A 27,777-nucleotide genomic window follows, 5' to 3' on the forward strand; every position below is an offset into this window, starting at 1 on the left:
AAGTTCCTCTCTATTCTGAAAAATGCTCTGGCATGGCCATAGTGTTAGTTAATTAAGATGAATTACATCCCAAATAGTTATTCAAAGAGACATGATTGATTTGCAAAGTCCTGCTGACAGTGTTGGTAGAAATAAATGATCCAACTAAGGATAAATAAATGGAGTGAGAAAAATTATTTGGTTTTAATGAAAAGTTAAAATAGGAGGAGGAAGTGTAATCTAATGTGTGTATAGATATGCATGACAGTATGAGTATGTACAGAATATATTTCTTTTTATTCCCTAGGAGGGACGTTGGAAGATTAAAAAATGTGAAGACAGATCTTTCTACATTTGCAAAAAATCAGGGGAATTTAATAATGTCTCTCCTGAGCTAGAATCAAGTTGTCCAGAGGTAAGGGGTTTTGTGGATTTTGTTTGTTTTAAAGCCTTACTAATAAAATAGAATTCTATAGGAAGCCTCTAAATGTAGCTACCAAACATATGGATGTAAATAGGTAGATATTTTAGTTTTTCATACTAAAGACATGCATGTTTTGCTAGGAAAAATCTCACTGTTTGCCTTAAAAGTATGTAAACTAAATTTTAATGTAAGATTAAAAGCTTTCTCAAGATGCCTTTCATGGCTTGTTGCATTGTCAGCAGTTGTGACCCAAGTTCCTATTTCTTTCTAGATCAAAAGTGAAAACCCTTTGGTCCACCATCTGTGCAAATAATAGCTGTTATATGATGCCTTAGCCCACACATGGTTTTCATACATCGAAACGGAATGTCAGGGTGAAAAACAATCACTTTCATTGACACGGAGAGTGAACTTTTCCACTCGTACGTTAGCATTCCTTTTTCCTTCAAATGCAAATAGGAACGAGCACAGCTCTCTAAATAGGACATTGCAGCAGGTTTTCAGGCTTTTAGGCTCTTCATTCTGGTAGTAAAAGGTAACGTGCTGAAGTATGATTTTGTTTGCCATCAGTTCCTTTTCACGTTGTGAAAAGAGCAAACTTGGAGACTTCGTATTTTATTCAAAACTCTGGAGGAGTTATGTGAACCTCCTGTCAACAAAAATCTCTCTAACTTGCTTTACTCTCTAGCTCAGTGCCTTCCTTTTTTAATTTCCTGTTCTTTTTCTTGAGAAATCAAGAAACCCAAGCAGTTCAATTGAATTGTAAGAAGGTTGAAGCAGAACTGTTTGAAGTCGGGTGCAGTCTTTCTCCAGATGTATAGTGATCAGATCCAGTGTCTGGTCATGCTGTTATGGAGGCAGAAGTTACTGCTTGGTTCTAACTTAACATGTCCAAGAGTTTAGTGTAACTGCCTTCTATTCATTTGGACCGATGTATTCCCTCACTCATGAATGCTGTGTGTTATTAGTGTAAAAAAGTTTTGTCGCAGTCCTGACCATGTGAAAAATGTGCAGAGTATCAAGACTTCCAGTTGTAGTCAGGAGCTTAACAACACTTGAACTTCTGGTACCTCACAGGATTGAGACTCAAGAGTTTGAGTCATAGGTAATTTGGTCTGCTCTGGCAAACCTACTCAGGATAAATGTCTGCTTGTTGATGTTTCACACCCTGTAAAAATATTTGCTGAATCCTCTTATAGTCCCTTGGTTTTGATAGATCCTTTTCTTTCTAATGTGAAAAGTTATATTCATTTAATCAAAAGAAGTCAGTACTAAGCTTATTCAAAGCTACATTTGATTTCAGACATTTTGTCTTCACTCACTTTCTTTTACCATTCAGTGTATCTGTTGTTGTTAGTTATTGGTCTAATTTTCCCAGCCTAAGTCTTTATTTTATCCAGATTTACCTCTTTTTCCCCCATTTTTTTGTGGCTGCCTTACCCTAAATGTACATAGTATCTATTTTCTCACATTTGATCTTTTGCTTTGTTAACCTCGTGCTGTCATTCATGTTGGATTGCTAGTAGATTCTCAGGGAGCTTTGGCCTCCAGCACAGTTGTTTGCTTTTCTAAAGCTTTATAGTCTTATGTGTTATTACTGAGCTTTCATCTCATGTTGGTTTTATGACTTGTGCATCAGATGAACTAGTCTTTAACGTTTTCTGTGGTTCTGCTGATTGCAGTTTTTGCAGAATGCCCATATCAAGTTACCAGAAACCTGAGCCTTCTTTTTTTTTTTTCCCTACTCTTCTGTCATCCTAAGACATAAAAAGTGCTTAGCACTTTCTTCCCTTAGCAGGTCAACTATTCTTTCTAGTGAGCAGGCTATTACTGAGAATAAATATTTTATTGCAAAGGTCAGGTTCTCTGGGCGGTTTTCCCCAACACTGAAATAACAGCTTTAAGCATTTTCTTTCAACCAGCATTTGAAACAGGTTGTGGAGCTGTTAGCTACTTGATAATCAAGTTGGAGGTTTCTGTGCGTAGAACTTGACTGTGTTTGTAATGGTGATTTTCTCCAGTCCTCTACACTTTCATTAGTCCATCAAAAGATAACAGTATAGGACTAAATCAAGCATGTGTCTTTATGGCTGTTGTAATGGGAGAGAATTGTACTTCTAAGAAGAGAATTGCTATTAAGGCTACAAAGCCTTGTAAAGAGCAGAAGGGCAGCTGCTCAAAATAAGGGTCCATTTGGCCTCATGGTCTGCCTCCCACAGGTGGCTGCAAGTGATGTTTGGGGAAGAGCAGGACAGGACAAATACAGGTAATACTTCCCCCAGTTTTATCTTGATACCCAACCATTCAAGGGATTTCCTGAGCCTTTTAAGATTTGTGTATCTAATGGCCCACATTGGGTATCTCCTGCAAGCACTTGTCAAGTTTCACCTTGAATTCATGCTAACTCTTTGCATTCACAACATTACTTAGTGAAGAACATCTATAAATCTACCACTCTTTGAATGAAAAAATGCCACCTTCTTTCCATGTTGAACCTTCCTCCTGCTAGCTTAGCTTTGTTTGATGTCCCGCACGTCTTGTACTGAAGTAGTTGCCCACCTTCGTGGCACTCACCATTTTGTAGACCTGTGTCTAGTCTACCCTCCCTAAGGCATCTCCTTTTCTCAGGCTGAAAAGTCTCAGCGGGTGCAGTTACTATTTATATGGAAGCAGCTCCATGCATTTCATCATCCTTGATGCCCATCTTTTCTAATATCCTTCTCTGAGATGGGGGTTCAGACTGCAAAGTTGGCAAAAAGTGACAGAGTAACCTTCTCTGTTCTTTCTCTCCTCACAATTCTTGAGGTTCAATTTGACTTTTTGACTAAGGTGATGTTTCATGGAACTTAACCATCATAACTGCCAAATCTCGTTCCTGCATGGTGGGAGTGAGATAGCTGTCCCTCTCTTCATACATTAAATGATTTGGGAGTGCAGGGGTAGTCCCCATGTGCAGCACTACATATTCATCTGGACAGAAGGCCATCTGCTGTTTCATTGACCAGTTACTCAGCCTTTTAAGTTTGGAATTTCTCAATCTCTGCTAGCCCTTAATACAAGTTTACTGGCCTTCAATTACTGCACAATTTTGTTAGTATTTTTAAACTAAAGATTAGTGTCAAATTACTTTCCTCTAGTCTCTAGGCACCAAGAAAACTGTAAGAGGAAGGTTATGCAGTGCCATTTGCACCAGATGAAGATTTCTTATAGGTTAGGATTATTGTGTTTGCCTGTTTGAACCAGTGCATTTATCACTCAAGAGTTCCAGTTGAAGGAAACCAGACATTTGCTGTTTCTTACCTGTGTCACCACAGAGGGTATTTTAGTCAATACTTAGCTTTCTTCCAGCCCCCACTCCCTAAGTTTAGGTGCATGTCAAAGTGAAAGCAGAGCTGCTGTCCCTGCCATCATGGGAGGGCCGAGAGCCCACTGGGTCTCAAGGGTGCATAGCCCTTGGCACCTGCCAGCACATTTTTCTCACGGGGAGGTCCCAGCTCATTGGTACAGATAGGGAAGAGCTTCCACCTGGTTGTTTATTTCTGTTTGTAAAGCCAACGTCTGAGCAATGCAAACGTGTTGCTCAGGTGAAACCACGGTTCATTTTGGTTTTGTGCCCAGCCGTCTTCCAAGCACTGAAGGAGAATAATAGTAAAAGGCAGCAGAGCTGTCAGCTACCCTGACAGCAAACACACTCCTATCTAGAAGCTGAAATTTGCCTCTCCAGATTCAGCAGGGCTGAAGGATGTGCATCATGTTTGATTGCTGCCCTGAAAATGTCTGCAGCATCCTCTTGTGCATTTTATTGTACCTAAGGATGGATAGCAAAAAAAGAGGCTGTCTGTTTCCCCTTTTTATTCCTTTTGCTGTTAATGTTACCAGCAAGCAGTGCTTGATGGTATCCATCTGGGTGCTGTGCTTGCTCCCTGTTGTGCTGCTTGCCCCTACAAAGAGGGAGCAGTACCTCCCTCTCTGAAGAGGCAAAGTGGGATTGTCGGGCTCTCCTGTCTGTGTGTGGCTTCAAGATAGATTGGACAGACATGGTTTCTTATCTGTTTGTTGTCTTGATTATTTAAAACATTCAAGCAGGAAGATGAGGCAGATATGCTGCATGAACTCACACAGGCCGAACTCACACCAGTCCTGGTAGCATCTTCTGGACACAGATGAATAATAAGAAATAAAAGATTAATAATAAGAAGAAATGAAGCAGGCTGACCACTGACTCCAGTGTTCTGGCTCATCTGATAATCCATGAAAATGTGTCATTTTAATTCTGCATTATTGAAGTAGGATGATTGTAAATTATGTAATTTTCTAAGTTCTTTTTGAAAATGAGAAATGGAGCTGAGTAAAGGTAAATAACTAGTGTGCCTTGCTGTATGAAAGACAGCAATTTCTAGAATAAATATTTCTGGTTTACAGTTGAAGACAAAAGGCACCTGTATTCCTTCTGTAAAAAAACTTAATCTGATATGGCAGTGTTTACCCTGCACTTCAGGTATTAGATATCAGCAAGGAGTTACCACAAGTGGAAACCAACAAGTGCTCCTACACGCTTCATGCAAAGAGATGGTGTGCTGGCGGACCTGGTGTATCTCCCCAAAATCAGTCAGTAAAACAAAGTATAAAATGGAAACAAAAGCGGTATATGGGGGAGTGCCTTAACTGTTGCCCACATTTTTGTCATACCCTTTAAAGATGTTATCACACGTGTGTTAAGCCAGTTTCTGCACAGTATAAGGATTTAAAATTCAGTAGCTTTTTCATACTGCCATCTTTTCTCCTTCATACAGGGAGTTTCTTGTTTTTATTTGTGCATCATTAATATAGTCTTTCTTTACCCACGTTTTCAGTGACCTTGAGGGTAACTGCTCTTGAACCACAGCAGAAAGGAAAAGGGCCATAAGGATGTCAGTGACGATCAGACAGAAACTACAAAAGGGGATCAAGCTTTTAACAACTATATAATAATTAATAATCTATAAAATAATGTTCATTTCTTTTAAGGGATGGGAAAGACATGGTGGATATTGTTACAAAATCGACAGTACCCCTCGAAGTTTTGAACATGCTTCCAGTGGTTATTTCTGCCCATCTGCACTTGTATCAGTAACAAACAGGTAGTTAATCCTGATTGACAGAAGATACCTCTAACAAGAGCTACTCTAACTTTATAAAGTATTGCATGGCAAAAGATATTACCGGTATGAAATAATACTTGTGTGAGAGGCAAGCATAATTACTAACTTTGGCTAAAATCAAAGCTGCGCTTTGCTTTATTGTTTAATTGAAAATAAATTTAGTAAAAAGCAACTGTTAGGCTAATAAACATTTGTAACAATATGCGCACGTGAGCTTGCAGGAATCTAAGCATAATGCTTTCTACAGAGATATGTAACATCTTTAAGAAACTTTATCATTGCACTTGGAAAATATACTGAAAAATGAAAATATATTTGATTTTTATAACCAAAATACATAAAATTTTAATCTAAATTAATGTTTTATACATGTTTCTATTGGTGTGTGCATTTTATGCAGAAACTAGGGGGAGAGAGTAAATATTTGAAAGCATCTGAGGTCTGTCCTCCCTTGCTTTGTTCCTATTTGTGTGTATTCTAGCTTCAGCAAAGGCTTTCTCCTTTGCAGATGTCCAGATGCTTGTGTTTCCTCTGCTCTCTTTGTGATTTACCCTGTATGTTGGATTCCCATTAAAATTTAGGACATAGTGATAGATATATTACATACATGCTTTAACATCCACATAAAAAAGGAGGAGGAAATCTCCCCTGTTTAGGATGTGGGAAGTATGTAACCACCAGCAATCAGGTGAATGATACCTAGAAATTTCAAGCAAACACAGGCTACCCCACAGAAGGATTTACATTAGGAATTGGGCCTGCCAAGTGATTTCAGGATTGTGCACAATGCAGACAGCGCTGTACTGTGGTACAACAATAATAGGATAAAAAGGACAAAGGACAGATTCTCACAGCTGGCATTTGCAGCTCAGATGTCACAGGGAGCTGAGGGCACGCTCCACATCACTGGAAGCACATCTTTTGTCTTTTTCTGCTTATTTCTTTTTACTTGATTTTTTCTGTGTGTAGCCATCACTGTTTATGATGTTAGTTCCCAGTTCCAACGTTGGAGTGGCATAGGAAGGTAGTTGTTAGTTTAGCTTTCTTTTTTTAATTAATGCTGAGGTTTGTTCTCTGTTGTGTAAAATGCAAAAACTTTTCTGTGTATGCATCCATCGATCCTAAAATATTCACTAAAAAGTAGGTTGCAGAGGAAGGAGAGTTGATACAAAAAAAAGAACACAGAGGAAATACAAATAATAAAAGTTTTCAGTCACTCTCAGTGTTACACATACATTCAGGTTTTTACATTACTGGCATCCTTATGGTATTTAGCCATTCTTTTCACGATGTGTGAAATCAAAAGTTTGTATACTCTTTATCAAACTGGGAATTTACTTTATGTATTTTCATAGGAAACAGATTAAATGTGCTCATAAGGTAAAACATTTTTGTATAATGCTATACCAATTATATATGAATAAATTACGTTTAAGTGACAAATGGGTTACTAAATGCAACAATTACTACTGGCAAAAAGGTGTAAATCTCTCACATAATTTTAATGAAGAAATTAAAGAATGAAAAAGTGATTCTTTCCATAGTCAGATCAGCTCGTGCTTTGAGTCCTTCAGCTCTGGTTTCTTAGTGCTGGTTTGTGTGTCCGGGTCCAATAGGATACTTCTGTGCAGAGCTTTTTCTTTTCTTTCTTCTGTAGCTTTTTCAGACTCTGCCATCTTTTCTCCTTCATACAGGGAGTTTCTTGTTTTTATTTGTGCATCATTAATATAGTCTTTCTTTACGTCTTGTAGTTCAAGCAGTGAGGTTATAGTATCTTAATCTACTGTTTCTTTTATGTGCCCAAATGCTGGGAAAAAAAAATCAGGAAAAATTGTGATTGATGCTGCAGACTTGTTCCTGAAGTTCCCCACAGCATCCTATAAAGAAAATTAAGTACCTCTTACATTTTTTCTTTTCTCACATAATTTATATCATTTCTTGAGAGCTGTTCACTGAAATACCAACTGATCCATTTTATTCTAATAAACTTTTTGTCTTGATTATTTTATTAAGGTTTGAACAAGCTTTTATCAACAGCATGATCCAGAGCATTGCAAAATCTGAGAGAACTTATTTTTGGACAGGCTTGCAAGACCTTAACAACACAGGGGAGTATTTTTGGCTGAGTACAGCAGGAAGGAATCGCTCCATGAGCTACACAAACTGGAACAAGTACCAGCCACGTGAGTAACATGCCAATAATAAAAGAAATGGCTCGGAGGGGTGCAGTGGGCTCCCTTTCCCCTGACACCAGTGGCTTACATTTTGTGAGCAGAACTCTTCATCATGGTTCATTTACAAACTCGTCAGTCAAGACAGGCTTATAAACATGTTGCTGATGAAACCATTTGCTACTTTTCTAAGTAAGTTCATTGAGGATTTATGCAGAACCTGATGTGAATAAAACAGTTACTTCACCAAAAATTCACAAAATTCAAATGCTTTATTCTGAGACTCAGCACTTATTCCCATGTCTAGGCCATTCTGGAGGATGCGTGGCTATGCGAGGGCAGCAGCCCATTGGTTATTGGGAGGTGAAAAGCTGTGAGAACTTCAAAGCAATGTCATTGTGCAAGCAAAAAATCAATTCTTATGAAGAGCCTGAACTTACTTTTCAAAAACATTTGAGTTCCTGCTATTTTGGATGGGAGTCGGAAGCTCATCTGCTCAGCTGTTACAAGGTACGTGACAAAGTTGCTTTGAATTTTTCTGATTCTACATATCAGCTTAGGGATACGCTGTTCCTAAAACATTTTTTGTAAAGCTGTATTTCTTCCAGTCAGCAAACAAAAATTGTTACCATCCTTCACTGCTTTTTAAAGTGAATGAAAGTCCTGAGAATCAGAACTATAATTGGAATTTATATGGCTTTGGTGTAGGGAAAAACTGCAAATAATGTTTGATTTTTGTGTGTTTCTGAAACAACTGCTCTCGAAAATCAACTACATTTATGGCAGTGTTGATTTTATTGCAGATATTTCACAATGAAAAAGTTCTGATGAGAAGAACATGGGAAGAAGCAGAAGCATTATGCCAAGATTTTGGAGCACATCTTGCTAGTTTTAGCAGTATCTATGAAGAGATATTTTTAAACAATTTATTATATACAATTTTTGATAGGTAAATATAACTTTTTAACACCAACAAGATTTGTCTTAATCATATTAATATGTAAAAATAATCCACAACTTTGATTCTTCCATCCTCTTTACCAGTGGCTGAAGAAGTCTTGTCTCTAACATGAACTTGGAAATGGGTGAAAAGTGTATTAGCAATACTGTAGTGTGATTCTCTTTGAAAATGATCCTTGTAGTAGATGTTGACCAACTGTAAATGTCAAGGTGATATTCTTGTGAGCTAACATTCCCCGTCGAAATGGAGGTTTGGCAATTTTAATCCTGTTTTAAATGTTTTCATCTTTAAAAATATAATTCAACATTTTAGTAGGAAAACCAGAGTTTACTTCAGGGATACTAAAATGTTAAAAAATGTATTGCAGAATGATATATTGAATTCAAGAAGAAATGACTATGGGTATTTGCACTATTTAAAAAATAATTTCAGATATAGCTAAGGAGAAAGTGCATGAGAAATGATATTTTTCTTTGTTTCCATCATAGGACAGAAGAAAGACAGTTCTGGATTGGATTTAATAAGAGAAACCTGCTTTCTGGAGGGACATGGCAGTGGTCTGACAGAACACCTGTAACTATCTGCATACTGTATATTTCAGTAACCTTTCAAGTCATATCTGAGCATAAGGTTCACAAAAATAAGCCTTGTGAATAAATGCTGGCAAGGAAAACTGTTTTTTGTTTTCATGTCCACCTAGTCCAAGTAATTGTTACAATAGGATTAACAGTACACAACTATGAAAACAGCAGCCTGTGCAAAAGGGCTGTGCAACTGTGAAAGGAATTTGGTAGGACTGTGAAGTTCTGCAGATGTGTGCTTTCCAGAAAATCACATTGCATTTGGCCCAGGACCAGGCATATGCAGAGTGAACACGTGTGTGCATATACATACATATATTTACGTATATAGACATGCACACACACTGGAAAGCCTTAGAGCTGTGCTTATATGCTTTATTTGTTCTATGACTGTTAGGTTGATGCCTGCATTCAGAGCTAAGACTTTCCTTTTTCAATAACACTTTTTGATTTTGCGTCCTTGAACACTAATGGTTAGTACCTGGGATTAAACATCGAACAACTGAAGGTCAGTGTTTAAGCTGTAATTGGATTTCAGCCTTAAAGAGCAGTGCCAGCTCTATCATTGTTACTTCAGTCATTTCAAAATGCGAGTGTAAAGTTCAATCATGCAACATGTTGAACCAAAGCAAAGGCTGTTAGATGTGGGCAACTATTGCTAATCATGTCAAAAATTTGTTAGGTTTTATAGCTATCCAGTTATTTTTACAAAGATGAAGTCTGGTATAAGATAAGAAAGTTGAAGAGGTCATTCATAGAATATGATTGTTGATCCTAGTTCTTGGATTTTACCACCGTAATTGAGGTGGACCTCTAGTTGTTGCTTATGATTTTCTTACCATAGACTCATCTCTAAATGCTTCCTTTTTCTCTGTATTGAGATTTTGAAATGCTTCGTCTTGGATTGTTGGCAAAAGATAATGAATGTGCTATTTTCAGGTTGTATCTTCATTTTTGGAGAGCAAGTATGTTGAAGATGACTCTAGAAACTGTGGTGTGTTCAAAGTAAACAGAACGGTCTTTCCAGCACACTGCAATGAAAAGCGTGAATGGATATGCAAAATATCAAAAGGTGAAATGTTAATTAACATATATTGTCTGTTATACCAGTTACTTGAAATTGAGGAGAGTCAAGGAAAAAAAGTACCAAAAAGCCTGCTTTTTAGCCACAGCTGGAGTTCTCCTCATTGGTCTTCCGCATGAAATCATAGCAAAGCTATATGTGAACAATAGAGTTTCTTGGCCACTTAGCATGTCTAACGTGCAGTCATTTTAAAACTGAATAGCAATGATCAGCAGTTAGTTATCAGGAGTTAATCAAATTTCTTATTTATAAAGGTTTAAAAATGTTGTCTAGTAAATGTGGCATTTATTTTATGGTATTCCATGTTAAGCTCCTTTTTTTGTCCCTGAACAAAAATAGCAATATTAATGATTTTTATTGAATCCTTACCATGCAGAGAAAGCAATTTCCGTAAAATGCCTTTTTACATTCTTAATCAGCAATGTTTTAATATATCTATGTATTTTTGCAGGTGTTAAACCAAAGAATCCAGATTGGTACATAGCTGGTATGAAAACATTTTCACATCTTGAAACGTTATAACTTGGAAATACAATTTAAGTCATTGGTAAAAATAACTAAAATGTTCTGAGTTAAAAATTTACATTAAAGAACTCTGTAGAAACTTGTTGCTACTGATCAAAATCTGCCACTCTTTTGCTTAGGAATGTTGAAGCATCAGATACTGCTTCGATTAGGTAAAGGAATGTTGCCAGTAATGAGATAGGAGTTTGATAACCTCTCCATCACATTAAAATTGCCTTTTTGCAATGGTTGGGCAACTCTCTTAATATTACTGCACTACCACAGGATAGAATATTTTTAAAAGATTTACTCAGTGCATTTTTAGTGTTTCCCCCCTTCTCCCCAAATTTATATGTTAAATATGGTTCTGCTGTTAATTGTGGCATATTTGTCCTCTGACACGTGGCGAAAGGCAGGCCACGGTGGTTGCAAAGAATAAGACCTGAAATGAGTTTTTACCTCTGCGCGCCACTGACACTTTCACTTGTTTCCTAGAACTGCCATGGTCATATTATCAAGGAGCAGAATATCTCTTCCATGTCAGTCATACCGACTGGGAAACGTATGAGTTTGTCTGTGGCTGGCTTCGCAGTGGAATGGCAACAATAAATAATTCTGGTGAACAAGCCTTTATTCAAAATAAAATCAAGAAGGTAACAAAAACTACCCCTTTGAAAAAATAAACCCTCAGGCAGTAACTGGCTATTTTCTGCTGCATCTTTTGGAATGTCTGGCTGCTGGTTGCTCCAGATAGAATCCCAAACACATTTTACTTTACAAATACTTCTTTTGCTGTCTTCATTTCCCACATCCCTTCCTGAAACCCTATTTAGCTAAAGAAGTCAGTAACGTTTCAGAATCATCTCTGCTAATGTGCAGATGGGTGAGTCCACCTCAAAAGACCGTAGAAGTTTTTAGCATGGAATTTGAAATCACATTTTTTACTATTTCTTCAAAAACTGTCATGTGTGGGCTGAGTGTTGTGATTAGAAAACTAAACTCAGAGGCCAGGCAGTACCAAATTGGGCAACATTCCTGCATCTCTTCTTTGTTAGAAATGTCTAATTCCTTCATTCAGTACTGCTCTATAAGCTGTAGGCTGTCGAAATCCTAACTGTAGCTCCTAGGACAGTGTGGGTTCCACAACACAGGCTGCACTTCAGTTCTTTCTGGAAAAAAATACATGCTTTTCAGGGTGGCTTTTCCAGTATCCTGCACAGTCAGAACTTTGTTGTTGTTGTTGTTAGCTCTTTTCCAAAGACCCCAAAACTGTGACTGTTGAGTGGCTAACCCTGAAAGTGAAGCCTGTTCATAGCTTAAGGCAGAATCAAGTTGGCACAGTGGGTGTTTGAATTACATTATTTCTGTGACTTTTCCATAATACTTTGCCTTTTAGGAGTGGAGGTCTAGAGCCTTTCATGAGAACAACAATCAGTCTGGAAAAGATCTCTAGGAATCTCTTGTATGAGATATACAAACTAAGTAAACATTCATAGCAAATGTCTTGGAAACATTAACAACCAGCAGTATGTTAATGCTAAAAGGAAATATTTGCTATTGTTTTGGTTTTTTTTTTAGGAATTGGGGAAAAACACATTCTGGTCTAAGTCTGCAATCCTTTTCAAGCCAAATAGGCTGCAAATTCCTAGAATTGTCAATTTCTACTTTACAGAAGATACATCAGCAATCCAATGGAAATGGGGCTAAATCATGCTCTATTTACATGAATAACCTTACTGAAGTGACATAAATTAACATGCGCAGGATTTAGCACCTATTCTTCCCATTGGAACCAAACAGAGATGCTATTAGTCTGAATACAGAGTCTGAATTTAGAGTTTGTTAATGCTTTGATAAGAAGGCAGTAACAGCTAAACATATGGCACAATATTTTTTTTTATAGCTATCAAACAGTGATGTTCACTGGTGGATTGGATTGCACGCCGAAAACTTCAGTGATGAATTTCGGTAAGAATACCTACACTTCAGCTGTGGTCAGTTGCATTTGGCGTGTCCTGCTTGCAGGCTGCCATTCAGTCTGATGCACTGAAACGCTTTGATGACTGAGTGGGATATCCAAGAGACAACTTCGGTTCTCATGTAACTATCATTCAGAATGTTACACTTAATTTATCTCCGTGTGACAGTATTCCTTCTGAAAGGGTTATAAAAGAGATAAGACAAATACATTAATATCAACCTTGTTGTTGTTGGTTGTCTGTTTTTTTAATGCTTAGTTAATAAAGTGGCGCTTTCTACCTTGTATCTCCTTACAAACGCTTGTAATGGAGGGTATATTTTTAGGTAAGGATAGGAGAAAGTGTAACTTCACTCTTAACATTTCTGTGCAGCTGGAGAGATGAATCACCAGTAACATACCAGAACTGGAATGAAGGGAGGGAAAGAGATCAGCAGAAACCAGGGAAAAGATGTGGCTTCATTTCATCACAAACAGGTTTATTTTATATTTCCTTTTGCTTCTAAGTTGAGACTTGATTCCGTTGTTGGTCAAAGGGGTTATATATATTTTTTAATTGCCCCCAAGAAATGCAGTCCATATTCACATGCTGTCACATGAATATTTATATATGTTTATTACATATATTTATATTTATGTAATTTGCATAACTGCTTTTATGGTTATGAAAATAATAGTGAAATATCATTAATATGCCTAGAGACTAGTTTGTAGGATTTAAAAGTATATTAATAGTTCCAGTTCTCTAATATCAAAATACAAAGATTGCAGCCATACTGATACTTTAGTTTTACTTAAGAATCTGTTATGTGGCACAGCAAAAATGTTAATGCATTGCTAGTTTTCACAGTTAGTTTGCACATAACCAAACGAGCCAGATGGGCTGAGCAACAATTTTTCCTACATTTATAAACTGTTTTTATATCAGCATACAACTTCAAATACTCAGGTTTCTAGCGTATTTCTGATCCCACACCCAATCTGAAGGATTTTTGGGGTACTGTGGTCTTGGTGCTAGCCTTTACGTCACCACATAGCTCTGTGTTTTACTACAGTAATTAAAAAATAAGATACAGTGCTATTGATTCCAGTGATTTCTGTCATCTCACAGTCTCTGTTTTCTGAAGATCTGCAAGTCATATGACAAAGTAAACGTGTCAGGTTCCATGGGAAGAAAAAATACCCAGCTTTGTATTTGTGAGAAAAGTTGGAAAAAAATTCCAGTTGCTCCCTTGTAATCTCAGCCTCAAAAGCGAAAACTAAAAAAATTTAAAACTTTCTTTTTTTCCCCCACACATAATCTTGGGGTTTTGATTCATGACTTTCAAATTCTTCAGTTTGGCGTTACTAAAGCTAGTATCAGACAAAAGGAAGACATGCCCACCTTCACCCCTCAGCTGGCCAGCAGGTGGGAGCTGGTCAACAGCTTGTTCAGTGCGCTGAAAAATGTATTTTCCTCCTAAGCAGGTCAGCATTTTATGTCAGTACCTGGATTTTGCAAAAGATTTTCAATATTAAGGCAGTCAAACTATTTTATTTGAAAGGCATAATTTCTATACCTTTTTAAAAATAAAAAAAAAAATGCATGACAGTACATGCATATGTTACGTGACTCAGTGTAGAGGAATTGGTTTAACTTAATAAAATGAAACTGGGGATAAAAGTATGAGCCCCATGGACCATCAAATCCACTGTAATGTGATTTGTCCAAATGTGTTTGATGTCGAATGTCGTTTTACTCAACCACTAAAGGATACCTTTCTTAACAATGTTTAAGCTAGCTAAGAAAAAAAACCTTTCCACTTCTTAAACCAGTATTGAACTGTGATTTTTCTTTTTACACAGGACTCTGGGGTGATGAAAACTGTACTGTCTCTCTTCCCTGTATTTGCAAACGTAAATTTGCATGGAAAATAGAGAAGGAGATCCCAAAAGACCAGAACCAACAAGGAGTATGTCCCAAAGGCTGGCTGCACTTTGGATTAAAAGTATAACATTTTTTCTCCTGTTTGATTATTCCAAATGCTTTCCATATTTATGGCAGAAATGGGACACTTAGAGATTATTCAATGTTTGAAGATTTTCTCCCTTTTTGAAAGCAGGGCCCTTAGGTTTTTAACTAGACACAGTGATACAGAGGTTTACAGTGATTAAGTAGCTTTGCACAGAGAATAAGGTGTCTTAATAAAGTGTCAAAAATTCTACTTTAGTTCAAGGAAATGAATACTCAGATATGCAAAAGTTATCAAAGTGTATTTGTGCATTTGGCATAAAAAACCTCCTTCATCCTCTCCTTTCCACTTATGACAATTTGAAGAGTCTTTTACGCTCTCAAAACAGATCTCTGACCCCTTGTTGTACTAAATGGATCCCTGACTGCTGCCATCCTCAGAATGATGTTGTTTCAAGTAGAGTTCATCAAAGATAATTATAAACCAAAATCTATTTGCAATTGAACTTTGAAAGGCAATTATTTCATCAGGCTTCTCTTAAATACATACGTTCCTCAATAGCAACATGCATGGAGGTGGCCAGATTTATCCCAGTGCTGAACTGCAGTGACCACAAGGATAAACTTAACCCAGATTGTGTTTGCCTTTAAACAGCTGATTTGAATCCAGGCCTGATCACAGCTGAAAACTGATACCAAGCATGTTGGAGAGGTCCATTGCAGGACAGAAACTAATGAAATATTTAAGTGAAATGTTTTAGTGATTACTCTTGGTGATTGATAAGTAGTTTTTAAAACAAGCCCCTCTTTTTTTGTTGTGTTTTGAACAGTGCTTTTTGATACAAATTCCGAAGGATCCAGAGCACTTAAGGAACTGGTACTCTGCACAAGTGTTCTGCAGTAGCTATGATGGGTCACTCGCTTCCCTTGAAGATGAACTGGAACAAGGTTGAGTACTGAAAATATTGTTAAATAAATAAAATTTCTTCTTTGTTAGGATGCTGTGATAAAGTTTCATCTTGGATAGAGATTTAGGAAAAAAAGATTGTTTAGATCCTACTCATGATTCCACTGCTTTAAACAAATTAGTGTTTCTCTTTCCCAATTTCCCAAAATATAAAGGTTCAAATATTCACTGAGCTATATGACAGGTACATTTTGAGGAGTAGTTATAAGTTCTTTTGTGCTTACTACCATGCATTAAAATGCAAAAATATAATGGAATGCCCATTTAAGAATTTGATATGTAAATTTCTACATTATGAATGCAACATCATACTGTTACAAAAGCAACCTCATTTTTTTCCTTTAATAGTGCTTAAAACCTGGTCTGTAATATAGCACATAAGCATAGTGCTAGGCTGGAACTGTCAGAACTAAGTGCCAGTACTTTGGGAAGTATTTACAATCCGTATTTATAAAAATGTGGGATTGAATTCCATACATTTGTAAAACCACTTATTTGGAGGTGGGAGGAATCTCACTGGCTATCTTTAGTAGAGAAATCGTACTTTCAGCTAAAACTGAGAAAAGCTTTTCCAATGGAAGAGTACCCTGTACTAATACATAAGTTTTTCAAGCTGCTGTGAACATTTCTGGAAGACTTCTTAGTTAATGGACTAGACCCTAACCCAACAGAAGTTAAGCAACTTAACTGAATTTATAGTTAGATAACACTGAAATACTGATCATGTTCTTACTTTCTAGTATCTATGTAGTGCCATCAATTAGTAATGAATTTTTTCAGCGCTTTAGTGTGTTGGAAGAGACTTCATCTATCCATAAGTGGTTACCAGTTAATTATATTTTATTCCTGTTTCATTTTCCAGCTTTCATAACAATGAATCTATTTGGACAGAAAACTAATGTTTGGATAGGTTTCCAGAGTGATGATTATGAGAAGTGGCTGAATGAAAATCTTCCAGTGTATTCCAACTGGTCTCCAGTTGAAGTAGTGCGTGTGAGTATTTCCAGGGGCTTTAAGGAGAGTGTGAAGTTGTTTTATCCATCAAAATGTCACAAAGACAAGGCCTAACTTGTTAGAGCAACTTAGTCTTCTCTTAATTTTTTCAACTTCAGATGACTGTGGACACAGATTTACGGTCATAACTACAGGTAGCAAAAAAGACACTATAGAGACAGTTATGTAGGCAATTTGTGGCTATAGTCATACTCTCTTGCAATTGCTTTTAAGCACCAAAGTTTGAGTTATATGGTTAGTATCATACGCCGGCTCTGAGCAAAATTTAGGGGTAAGATTATGAAATTCATATTTTAGTTTATTGTTTAACACCATGTTAATCCATACTTGTCTTAGCATTTGAATGTGTTCAGTGAAAGTAAGTTTATTGTTTCAAATTCTGTTTATTTGTATGTGTGTATTGTATGTATTTATGTTCATTGTTCTAAATATTTGTAATAGTGACTTTCAGATAATTATTCTTCCAACTTTACTGTAATAATTATCTATTGTTTTTACATAGTGTCTTTTTTAATATAAGGTTCTGTATTGATTGCAGAGACAGCGCTATAACAGTGCAGACGTTGAAGAACAACTTCCACTATGTACAGTGGTATCAAATAACCCTAATTTTTATTTTACGGGAAAATGGTACTTAGAAAACTGTCAGAAAAATTTTGGGTTTGTCTGCCAAAAGGATCAGGGTAAGGTTTGGTTTTGCTTTGCTTCTGTTCTCTTTTCTTACTATACTGAATTCATTGTACTTTATTTTCATCTAGAAGCAACTTGTTGTAAGTATCTGTAAAACCAAGAACATAAAAGATTTCTAAGATTGCTTGATATTTAGACAGGCAAGCTCTACACTATTTAATGAATCAATAGCTGTGATGTAGAATTAATTTCTAAAAAAAAAAAAAAGTTGTTTTCTTTCTAACTTTGAGCTTTTTTGTTGCATATCTTAGAATCAGGAATAGAGATGAAATTTCATGTTTTCTGTCATGGCAGCAGAGTTACTGCATGAAATCACAAAGGGCAAAACAGGGTAATTTTTATGAAAATATGATTATTGGGGGAGGATTTGCAATGTTAGATTAGAATAGACTCTAGAAAATATGTATCTATGAACAGTGCAGATGGGCTGGTCAATTAAATAGAGTGGCTTTTCTTTTCACACTTGTCTAATTTTATTACCAGAAAGTTCCCTTGTTAGAAGCACGAACCTTTTGCACGGACCATGCATTGTTTGGTTTCCTCCAGTCACATTCTTCTGTTGTCTCTGGGACGCGGAGCTGCTGGCTTCCCCAGGGCGCTGGCACAGCTTTGGAGCCCTGTCCCAGGGGCAGCTGCAGACCTGCCAGCGGGGAGCTGTCAGGGCATGTTACCAGAAGAGATCAGTAGCAAACTATTAACCCTAAAGGAAAGGGAGGGCTGTAATCTGAGCCTGTACAGAGTGTTCTTCGGTGCTGTATGTACTGCAGAGGTGGTTTAATATGCCTCAACTTCATATATCACCTCTTAGTTAAGCCCTGAGTCTAAAGAGACGATCTCTCCTGCTGGCTGCCTAGGAGGTGCAGGAGAGTGAGTCGAAAAGTAGAATAAACAAATACAAACTTTGGGCAGTGCTCATGTGCGGTTGTAGCAAATCATAGCCATCATTTATTATGAACTGCAGTTGCAGGGAGTGCTGGAGTAATCCTGCACATAATGTAGAAAAAATAAATAAATACGTTTTCCTGCGTGTTTGTTTCATTTACCTCCCGATCACTTGTATTTTAACCCCTTGCTGCTATTTTGAGCAGATGGAAAAGGCATTAGAAGGCAAGAAGGAAAACTGTTGCCACAGGGCAGCCAGGCTTCAGGGTACTGGGGAGGAATGGGGCTGCAGTGGGTGCTCAGGACGCTCCCCATGTTTTCCTGGCTGGGTGAATGTAAGATGTGAATGTATCAGTTACTGGAAAGAGGATCTGGTGCTTTGCTTTTGCCATCCTGTCCGCATCCCGTTTCCCCTTCTTAGAATTATTTTCTGTAGGAAACTAAAATGAAATAAACCAGCAGCTGATCTGAACTGGGTTCTGATCTCTTAGTGATGCTTGCCTTAGGATTGTGTCAGCGTTTTACTGCATTTCCTGCTTTTTCAGTTTTTTTTAAGCAGTGACATGCAATGTGAAAGCTGGAACAAAATAGAGTGCTTCAGTTAGCTCAAGGGCAGAACTTTCTCTTGCTTAGTAATTTCTCATTTTAAATTATTTGTGAATGACAAATAATTAATTTACTATTTTAAGACAAATGACTCTTAAGGGGAATCAAGTCTAAAAAGCGCTCCACCTCATAGTATCCCACTTCAGTTTGTAATCACAGAGAAGTTTTATAGGCAGAAGTAATTAATCCAAGCTGACAAACGGGATTAAAACTGAGGCATTTCTTTATTTTAATAGTCTTGCTTAAAGTATACCATGGGCATTCATCACATTAGCAAAGGTATTTGCCTCCTGTAGAAAAGCAAGCACAGCAGCATCACAGACAGGGCTGGGGTAGAGATGGTCTCTTTCTCCTGATTTTTTTTCTCAAGGGAGACTCACTCTTTATTTCTTAAATCTAAAAAGTCCACTGCTGCTCTGCATTGTTTTTTTGGTTTTGTTGGGGTTTTTTTTGACATTGTTGTGTTAGTTTATCGTCAAAAGGAGATTTAAGTCTGTATGCACAAAGGATTTCTCTTCAAGTGCCAGTACTGTGGTCTTCTCTACGTTTGCTCATGGATAGTAAAGATGAGCTCAAGAAGCTCCCAAGCACTTGTACCACAAGCCACAGTTTGTCATCCTCTCATTGTGCCAGTACAATCATTTGTGAGGCCAGGCTTTGTGCTGTAAACTAATCTTGGAAATTACTAAAACTAATGGGTCAAAAAAGAAGTAATCTAAATTACATGCAAGGTATCTGGGATAAGAGAACTCTGCAGCCCACTGCTACTGGACATCTGGGTTATGCCCAGATCCCAGATGATTTCTTACTGGCCTTCAAAGACCCACTCGGTGGAACTGTCTTCATCCAGGGTTTTGGTTTTTGGGGTTTTTTGTTTGTTAGTTTTTGGGTTTTTGTTTGTTTTGTTGTTGTTGGTTTTGGGTTATTTTTTGGGGTTGAGTTTTGGTTTTGGGAGAGGTTTTTTATACATTAAACTCATTCACTCCTGTGATGAGTTTTGTGCTGTGACAGAATTTCAGATACTGTTCACAGTAGTCATCATCTTTAAGTTCACAGTGCCTTCCTGAAACCAAGGAGTTTTCAATTTTTAGATTTGTTTTTAAGCATAGTTCCGATTTTTTAGGAGCTGTCCCGCTATGTTCAAGCTGCTTGTTTTAAAAAATAAATCCTTTCTTTTTGTTTATAACAGACACATCCAGACATGTCATCAATGCATCTGAAATGTACCCTGTGCCAGATACCTTACAATATGGAAACAGAACATATCAACTCTTACGTGGGAATTTTACATGGTCTTCGGCTTTAAAAACCTGCATGGCAAATGGCGCGGAGTTGGTCAGCATCACAAACCAGTATCACCAAGCTTTCCTCACAGTCATTGTGAATCGCCTGGGATACAACCACTGGATCGGGCTGTTCACTTCAGATGTACGTAGTGGACTCCCTGGCTATGAATTTGTTTCTGCAAAGGAGTGTTTCCAGAAACAAGCTAATGAACTGTGTCACTCATTTGAAGTCACAGAAAGTTTGCATCTGGAAACAAAACCCTGGAAAATTTGAGCCCTAACCAGGTTTTTTGCAACGTAATATATAAATATAATGAGAACCAGTTTGGTGCAGTGAATACTGAAAACTAGAAGCCATAGAAAACATTTAAAACACACCAAAAAATCCCTTATAGTGTCAACAATGAGATTATGTTGCTTCGTTTGTAGTTGCTCAACGGCCCAAATAACCAGTAGCTGAAAACAGCAGGTTAGATGTAGTTTGTGGCCTCCCAGAAGTAAGTTGTGAGGATCCTTGGATCTCCCTTTTGTAGGTTCTTCTAGATCTACCCAGGCTTTGGAAAACTAAAAGACATCGTGTAATAGTTGGAGAGGGTGCCACCAGAAGATGAACTTTTATGGTGCTAAAGCATATCAGAAAGATAATCTGAAGTTTGTTTTGGCAGAATGGGCTTAACTTTGAATGGTCGGATGGGACAAGGTCTTTGTTTACCTTCTGGGAAGATGACGAGTCGCAGGCCTTTGGCAGCTGTGTTTACATCGATACTTGGGGGCACTGGAAAAGTGCTAACTGTGAACGACTTCTGCAAGGAGCAGTTTGCCATGTGCCACCTAGTAAGTCCAAGTTAAGTTTTGTATTAAATCTTTGTAGCTGCAAATGTGTGCATTTGACAGTGGACGTATATGAAAAGAAACTAATTAGTTAGAGATTAAGCAGTGATGATAGTATTATTCAAAACTGAAATATATTTCTGGCATTTCCTTGCTGCATCTCCTATTTGTGAAACCATTTTTTCCCCATGAAATGTTGGCCATAAGGTCTGGTCCATAGGGGAATGAAAAGAGAACTTTCATAATAGAAAAAGACACAGGAGAATTACTTACTCTGTCTCTTCGGTGAACACTATATTATCTGTGAAAAATGATGATTGCTAATAACCTAGCTTGAAGGGAAATAAATTCAGTTTGCTGCAATTAACTATGGGATGGGGGAAAGGAAGCATTTAGAGCAAAGTGAAAAATTAGAGTCACATCTTCACTGATTGCATGTAAAAGGTTTTGCAACTTTTCTGTAAAGATAAGAATATTTTCCTGTGTCCTAAAACATGTGTTTCCTGCAATGCTCTGTCAATTACCTGGGCTTCATTTGAATCCAGAATTCTGGTCTGGAACTCCATTCAGTCTGGGACTACAGAGTCTTTGGCAGCATCCAGTTCCCAAAATAGTTCTTGTTCGGTGGTATTTATAACCAAGGGTTTGCCTACAGCTTTTTATAGCTTAGGATCTGTTGAGAAGAAAGCGGTTTTGGAAACCTTCAAGACAAACATTATTCTTTAGCATGTTTTTTGTAACTAAACTGGCTAATTTTCTGATTTGTTTATGTCAAGTTATGTAACCATATACAGCCTAAGGTTTATTTAATTTTTTTTCAAATGCATTTTGTGGCAAAATAGGAGGCATTGAGAAACCATAGGTAACACTGCCAAATCTACAGCACTGCCAAAAAGCGATGCTGGAGTAAGCTTGTAGAGTTGCCCTGAGTCAGAGGGACTCTGCTGCAGCATGTTGCCTGCCAGAGAGGCTGCCTGCTGCTTACTGGTGGGAAGCCCTCCTCTGTGCCATGGCGTTTGGCATCAGTTATCTGTGCAATGCAGTCCTCGGAAATCCCCAGCCCTCTGGGAGATGCTGGGCGCAGCCTGGAGTACTCAGATATGCCTGTAGTTTCCTCATAACTCCCTCTGCACATCAGTACCAGTTAGATTGTCTTGTTGCTGCTGTTGCAATCCAGCAAGGTTTTTGATCAGAAATGGAGCCAGCCTTAAAATTCTAATACAAATGTATGTAACCACTAGATTTTCACTTTGAAAAATAGTGGCATAATGCAATAACATGCTTATTAGCACTACTCCAAAACAGAATGTGGAATGTTATATTAATGTGTATGTTGTTGTGCCAATAAAGCTGTGCTGTTATTTCTATCACAGAAAAGAAACTCACTGCCTATAAGGGCTTATGTTCAGAAAAAAATGTTCCCTGGATCAAATTCAAAAACAGTTGCTACAGCTTTTCCACAGTTCTGCAGGGCACAAGTTTGGATACTGCATATGAAGTCTGCAAAAATCAAGGTAAGTAATTATTTTGTAGCTACAAAATGTCATCTTGATATCTTAAAAAAAAATAATACATACTGTCTGAAAGAACTAAAATCATGGCATGAGTTTTCTCTAGTTCAAGATAATGATAATAAAGTTATTAATAAAAAAATAATGATCATAAGCCAACTATAAAATTGGATGTAACATATAAAAAAGGAAAAAAGTTTCTTTCCATCCAAAATATTAATTTATGGAATAACACATAAAATGAATTTTTTCCTTCAAACCTTTTTAAAATCATGTGAGAACAGTTTTGTATCAGCCTGAGCATTTTCACATTAATAGCAAATTTAAGAATTTATAATGTATAACCAAACTTTTCAAGCTTTTCAATTAAGGACTGTAATATTAACATTTTGAAATGCAATATTACACTTTAATGGCATGGATTGTTTGAAAATGTGTTCTGTGTTTAATTTGTAGGATCAAATCTTCTAACTATTCAAGATGAAGATGAAAATGCCTTCATTTTGGAAGAATTGCACAGGTTTGGTTACTCTGTGCAAATGGTTTGGTTGAACATCCTGCTCGCTACAGACAGTAAGTTTCGAATCTGTTTTGGGGTTTGGTTATTTTAATGCTACCATCTTCCAAAACACTGTTATCCTTTGAGATTTTTTTGATGCTGATTACTTGTTTATGGTGCAGTAAAACCAGCCAAGCTTTCTTGTAATCATTACTACTTCGTATACTGAATACTTGGCATGAATGCGTGCATGTGAATGCCTTTGTTTTCTTCTTAAAGATGCACTACAGGCTGTCTTGTGTCAAATACATAGGATGTTTTTAAATCCTTCAAGTAAATAAATAATAAAAGTAGTATAGTGGCCAAACAGACAAAATCCTGGCATTCCATAGTACAGTTGTCTTTTACGTGAGGGTAAGTCCAGCTGAAACAGAGATATTTATCAAAATGCTATGATATTTTATAATGATTTATGACTTCTGCCCTTAGATGAGACAGTCTCCTGGTTTGATGGTTCTCCCTTAAATTACTCCAACTGGGGCATCAGGGAGCCTGAATTTGAAAATCTCAAAGGGAATTTCTGCATCAGCATGAGGACCACAGATGGTGTCTGGCAATTATCTTCGTGCAGAGAAAAAAAGGGATTTGTATGTAAAATGGATGCAGGTATGTGCTTCCATAGAAGAAGGCAGTTGTGTCCTTGTAACCATTGTTCTACATGTTCCTTGTTGCTTGCTTATTTGCTCTTAGTTTTCATCCCTTGGTATTATTAAAAGTAGAAAAAAGCTCAACTGGGGTAACCTCCTTTTGAGGAACCTGGGCAGCCGTTGTGTTATTGCTGACTGCAGTAGACTTGCTGTTGTATGAGTGAGCCATGTGCAGAGCATCAGGCTGACCTCCCCAGGCCCCGTAGGATGGGAATGCCACACAGATACTGCGTCAGTAGGAATGCGGGTCTGTGAGAGCTGAAGTGTTTCCAGAGCCCACCTGAAATGCCTGAGTTGCTGTCAGACCTAGTAGCTACTGCTGCAGGCTTCTGCTCATGCATTTATACTTTAAAAAGTGGATAAATACTGCTGCTCATCCTTGTACAAGTGTCAATTAATATATCCTGCCAAATTTAAGGCATTTTAGGTAACAGATTAGATCATGTTTAACTTGGCCATTTGGAATCCTATTGACATGAGTCAAATTAAACAAAGAACAGTCTGCTCTTGTATAGTTTTGGATTGTCTTCTCAGTATCAGTTTTACAGTGAGTATGTATAGTATCTTCTGTTATCTCTGTGGATAATTTTATGACTGTTCTGGATTCTATTTCAGATATTGATGCAACAGAACCTTCTGAAAAAGGTAAGTTACTTTTGTACTTTCTCTTTTTTTTATAAAGAGTAATAAAATATTTTGAGCTCATATTTTGTGAGGTAGGATTTTTCGCTGTTAAACCTGTAATTTGAAATGTGTGACATATGGGGAGTAATAATATGTTTTCCATAAAACATCTATGTGTTTATATTTAGAATTATCTATAATTGTAGCTATATTTTCTTTATAGCAATTTCTGTCCTCCCTTTCAGCATCAGACCATGGACTTGTCGCTCTGGCTGTTCTTGTGACGTTGGTGATGCTGGCTGCCATTTCCCTTTTTCTGTGGTGCCTGTACAAGCAGAATAACCAACTCTTCCGCAGGATACTGTGGGTCAGAAACGCCTATTTGCCACAGATTAATGCTGATGTTCCTGCTTTGGAAGAAAGCATCCTCATTTCTGATTTTGAGAGAAGTGACAACAATTAATTGTTCGGAATTAGCAAGCAGTCATATCTTCCATGTGAAACTCTATGATCTGCAGTGGTTTTGTCCTTCTTGGGAGTTCCCCCAGGGCACCCACATCCAGAGAAACCCTCACAGCCATTGGTATGAATGCCATAGGGGCTCCTACCTTGGAGAGCTTTTGCTTTGTGGCAGGATGAAGTGAGGATGCAAGGCAGAACCACGGCTTTTTTGCTCCTTTGGGGCAAGCCAGGAACTGAAAATACTCTTACACCATAAACTTCCAGCTGCTCACGTGGAGTAGTCATGTCCGAGGCCTCAGAGCAGCAGGCATTCTCATGAAACTTTTTCCTTTGGGAACGCTTGGGCTTTTGTTTTGTTTTTACATGTTGCAGAATCCACTCATGAGCCAGCATTAAAATCTGGCCTTGAATTTAGTAACTCTGAAACATACCCCAAGGATTATGGAATAGATCTTATTTTTTTAATAGCCTTTCGTTCTGCAGAATGAACAGTTATTTTTCAGACAGTGGATTCTTGCCAGGTGGATTTCCAAGCTTGCAGAGAGATGAAGTCACTTTTGACTCAAGGCTGCCAGAGTTTTGGTAGTTTGGCCCGTGATACCTATTTCATGTTATAAAACAAGTTAGTCTAGGGATATAATGGCATATGGGCTTTGTGATCCCAAAGTTAATATATTCATTTGAGATGCGTCCAGTGTCCTGTTAAAATTTAACTAGGTGATATCTCGCCTAGGTTATTTCAGAAACGGAATCCTATCAAGCTTTTTTAAAGACACTTTGGGCAATATCCGAAGAAAAAGAACTATAAATCTTGCTGAAGTTATGGTAATAAATTGCTTTACTGCTCACCTACAGTATTTCTGCAAGCAGTATTGATGTGTGCTCTTCTGAGACCCTGCTCTCAAAAGCTAAGGATGATATGTGGGGAAGCCACACTGCTGTTCGCAAAGGGTGCTCTAGTCCTATAAGCTGATGTAGCAGACCCTCAGAAGGGCACTTTTCACTTTCAGTGTTCGTACTAAGGTGCTTACAAAGGAGATAAATCTAGCTGACCAGTTGGTCTGCAGGCTGTTGGTTGTGAAGGGCCCAGCTCAGGTCTCAGCACTACCTCAGTTACAGCAGCCCAAGACGGCAGCGCTTACTCTCCATGGGACCACCCTCACCAGCCCTTCACCTGTATCTCTGGAAATTCCTGCAGGTTTTCAGGGATGTTAGTTTTATTGGAGTGTGGAAAAACAAACAGTTGGTCAGGACGAGCCACTTCAGAGTGGATTTACTGTGCCTTCAGTGGCCTCTGAGAACTGCCGCGCAGGGCTGCATCTGTTGTGGGGTTTGTTGGTTTGCTTGTTCTATGATGACTCATTCTAACAATTTAGCAAGAGCCCTAACATGGAGGTGCATTCCTCCAAATTAAGCAAGCAGCTAAGGCCAACTGAAATGTTCTTACACACTGTTAGTGCACATGCACAAGAATGTATGACTGCCTTTCAGTTAGATTTCACATGGCCAATTCTAGAAACAAAAATTGCCTGTTCATGTCATGATTATGTATAGGGCTATTTTTAAAAAACTATTTAGTACATAGAATATTTCTGTGCTGGTTTACAGAACTGTTCAAAAATGTTGTCAAAGAAGCTGCAGATGGTTTTGATCCCAATATAATTTTCAACTTACTGTTTTCTGTAACTTTTATGGGTGTAGCTATCACAAGTTCTTAATCTGAGATTTTTCCATCATATAAATAGCTTTTCTGTGTATATTTCGGCTAATGGCTTGACCCCATACATTAGTATTCAGTAATGTTTTAAAAGTGGGTTTAGTCATCTAGATTTATCTATGGGGCTGTTTTTATATGAAGTCTGTTATTAAGAGTCTGTGGACTGAAACTTGTGAGTACAGTTGCCAGATTATCTGCAGTTTATATATATGAACTGTGATAGCTTCTTTACCACCAAGAGAAGAAAAAAGGTTGTGACCATTTCCTCCTTCCCCATGAGAATTTCACCCATTAAACTACTTAAACCAACAAATCCCGTTCTTCACATTCACTGACTAGCATGTAAATGCTGCCTTCTTACAGTACAGCAAGCAGAGTGGCTTGCAGGATGGGTTTTGTTTGCCAGAGTAAGCAGTGTTTTCTCCAAGGATGTGTATTCATCAGGCTACAGTGTTGTTACTAGTTATGCAGGCTCTTGCCAGATTTTGATGTAGTTAATGAAGGTGTATATGTTTTTCACAAAACTTGACATAGGCATTTTATCAATTTTCGTTGAGGAATGTTGTAATCATTTGAATATGAATGTTTGAAGGGCAGTGGTATAATAAATACCCCTAACCTCAAACTAGTGATCGTTGATTAACATCGACTCTGATGTAGATGACCTTTCATTAAGGGAAAAATAGTTCAAGCAGTATTGTCTTGCTACTTTGAAATGGTTTTGAAGGAACAGACCCTTAAATATTTATTTTTAAATCTTCCATCATTAAACTTTTATAATTGCAGGTATTACTCGCTCAAGAATGTAATTATTGATTGCTTCCTAGTGTTTGTTCTGGGTTTTGTTACCCATAGCTTTCTTCTGTTTTTCCCTTAATCAGAGGTCTCCTGTACTGTTCTTGATGAGAGTATGTGGTGACTACAGTTTTACTGCTGACCTTGATGATACTAGCAGTGAGGTTCACTGTATTATTTCAACTGGAAAATTAAAGTGTCAATAATAATTTTGTGTGCTGTAATTTTCTTGAATCTTTCCCCAGCTTCAATTAGCTGCAGGCTTTAGTGTCTCATAGCAGCAGTCCCCAGGCTTCACACGGGGTCATCCTGGTAGAAGAGGAACAGCTTGCACCAGCCTCCTTTCTGGCTACATGGCCGAACATGGATCTGGGCAATGAAGATGGTCTCCACACATATGGTGGCCTCAGTG

General features: G+C 37.7%; 1 protein-coding gene across 3 annotated transcripts in view; it reads left to right on the forward strand.

Annotated features, from left to right (window-relative positions):
- Window positions 1-27,574, forward strand: part of PLA2R1 (phospholipase A2 receptor 1) — a 41,188-nt gene extending 13,614 nt beyond the window's left edge. For 2 of the 3 annotated variants that reach the window (XM_030488132.1, XM_030488134.1), the window contains 22 exons: window positions 287-394; window positions 5,411-5,523; window positions 7,558-7,727; window positions 8,023-8,225; window positions 8,519-8,664; window positions 9,165-9,249; window positions 10,197-10,329; window positions 10,793-10,828; window positions 11,341-11,498; window positions 12,749-12,813; window positions 13,197-13,300; window positions 14,669-14,811; window positions 15,605-15,722; window positions 16,604-16,734; window positions 17,294-17,438; window positions 20,123-20,361; window positions 20,885-21,053; window positions 22,424-22,564; window positions 23,018-23,134; window positions 23,550-23,726; window positions 24,383-24,412; window positions 24,637-27,574. In XM_030488132.1, the coding sequence (XP_030343992.1) occupies window positions 287-394; window positions 5,411-5,523; window positions 7,558-7,727; window positions 8,023-8,225; window positions 8,519-8,664; window positions 9,165-9,249; window positions 10,197-10,329; window positions 10,793-10,828; window positions 11,341-11,498; window positions 12,749-12,813; window positions 13,197-13,300; window positions 14,669-14,811; window positions 15,605-15,722; window positions 16,604-16,734; window positions 17,294-17,438; window positions 20,123-20,361; window positions 20,885-21,053; window positions 22,424-22,564; window positions 23,018-23,134; window positions 23,550-23,726; window positions 24,383-24,412; window positions 24,637-24,854 (2,949 nt within the window). In that variant the 3' untranslated portion in view covers window positions 24,855-27,574. The remainder of the gene's footprint in view (window positions 1-286; window positions 395-5,410; window positions 5,524-7,557; window positions 7,728-8,022; window positions 8,226-8,518; window positions 8,665-9,164; window positions 9,250-10,196; window positions 10,330-10,792; window positions 10,829-11,340; window positions 11,499-12,748; window positions 12,814-13,196; window positions 13,301-14,668; window positions 14,812-15,604; window positions 15,723-16,603; window positions 16,735-17,293; window positions 17,439-20,122; window positions 20,362-20,884; window positions 21,054-22,423; window positions 22,565-23,017; window positions 23,135-23,549; window positions 23,727-24,382; window positions 24,413-24,636) is intronic. The other variant, XM_030488133.1, reaches the window with a different exon arrangement.
- The last annotated feature ends 203 nt before the right edge of the window (window positions 27,575-27,777 follow it).

Source organism: Strigops habroptila, chromosome 5 (genome assembly GCF_004027225.2).
Source record: "Strigops habroptila isolate Jane chromosome 5, bStrHab1.2.pri, whole genome shotgun sequence".
NCBI classification, from domain to species: domain Eukaryota; kingdom Metazoa; phylum Chordata; class Aves; order Psittaciformes; family Psittacidae; genus Strigops; species Strigops habroptila.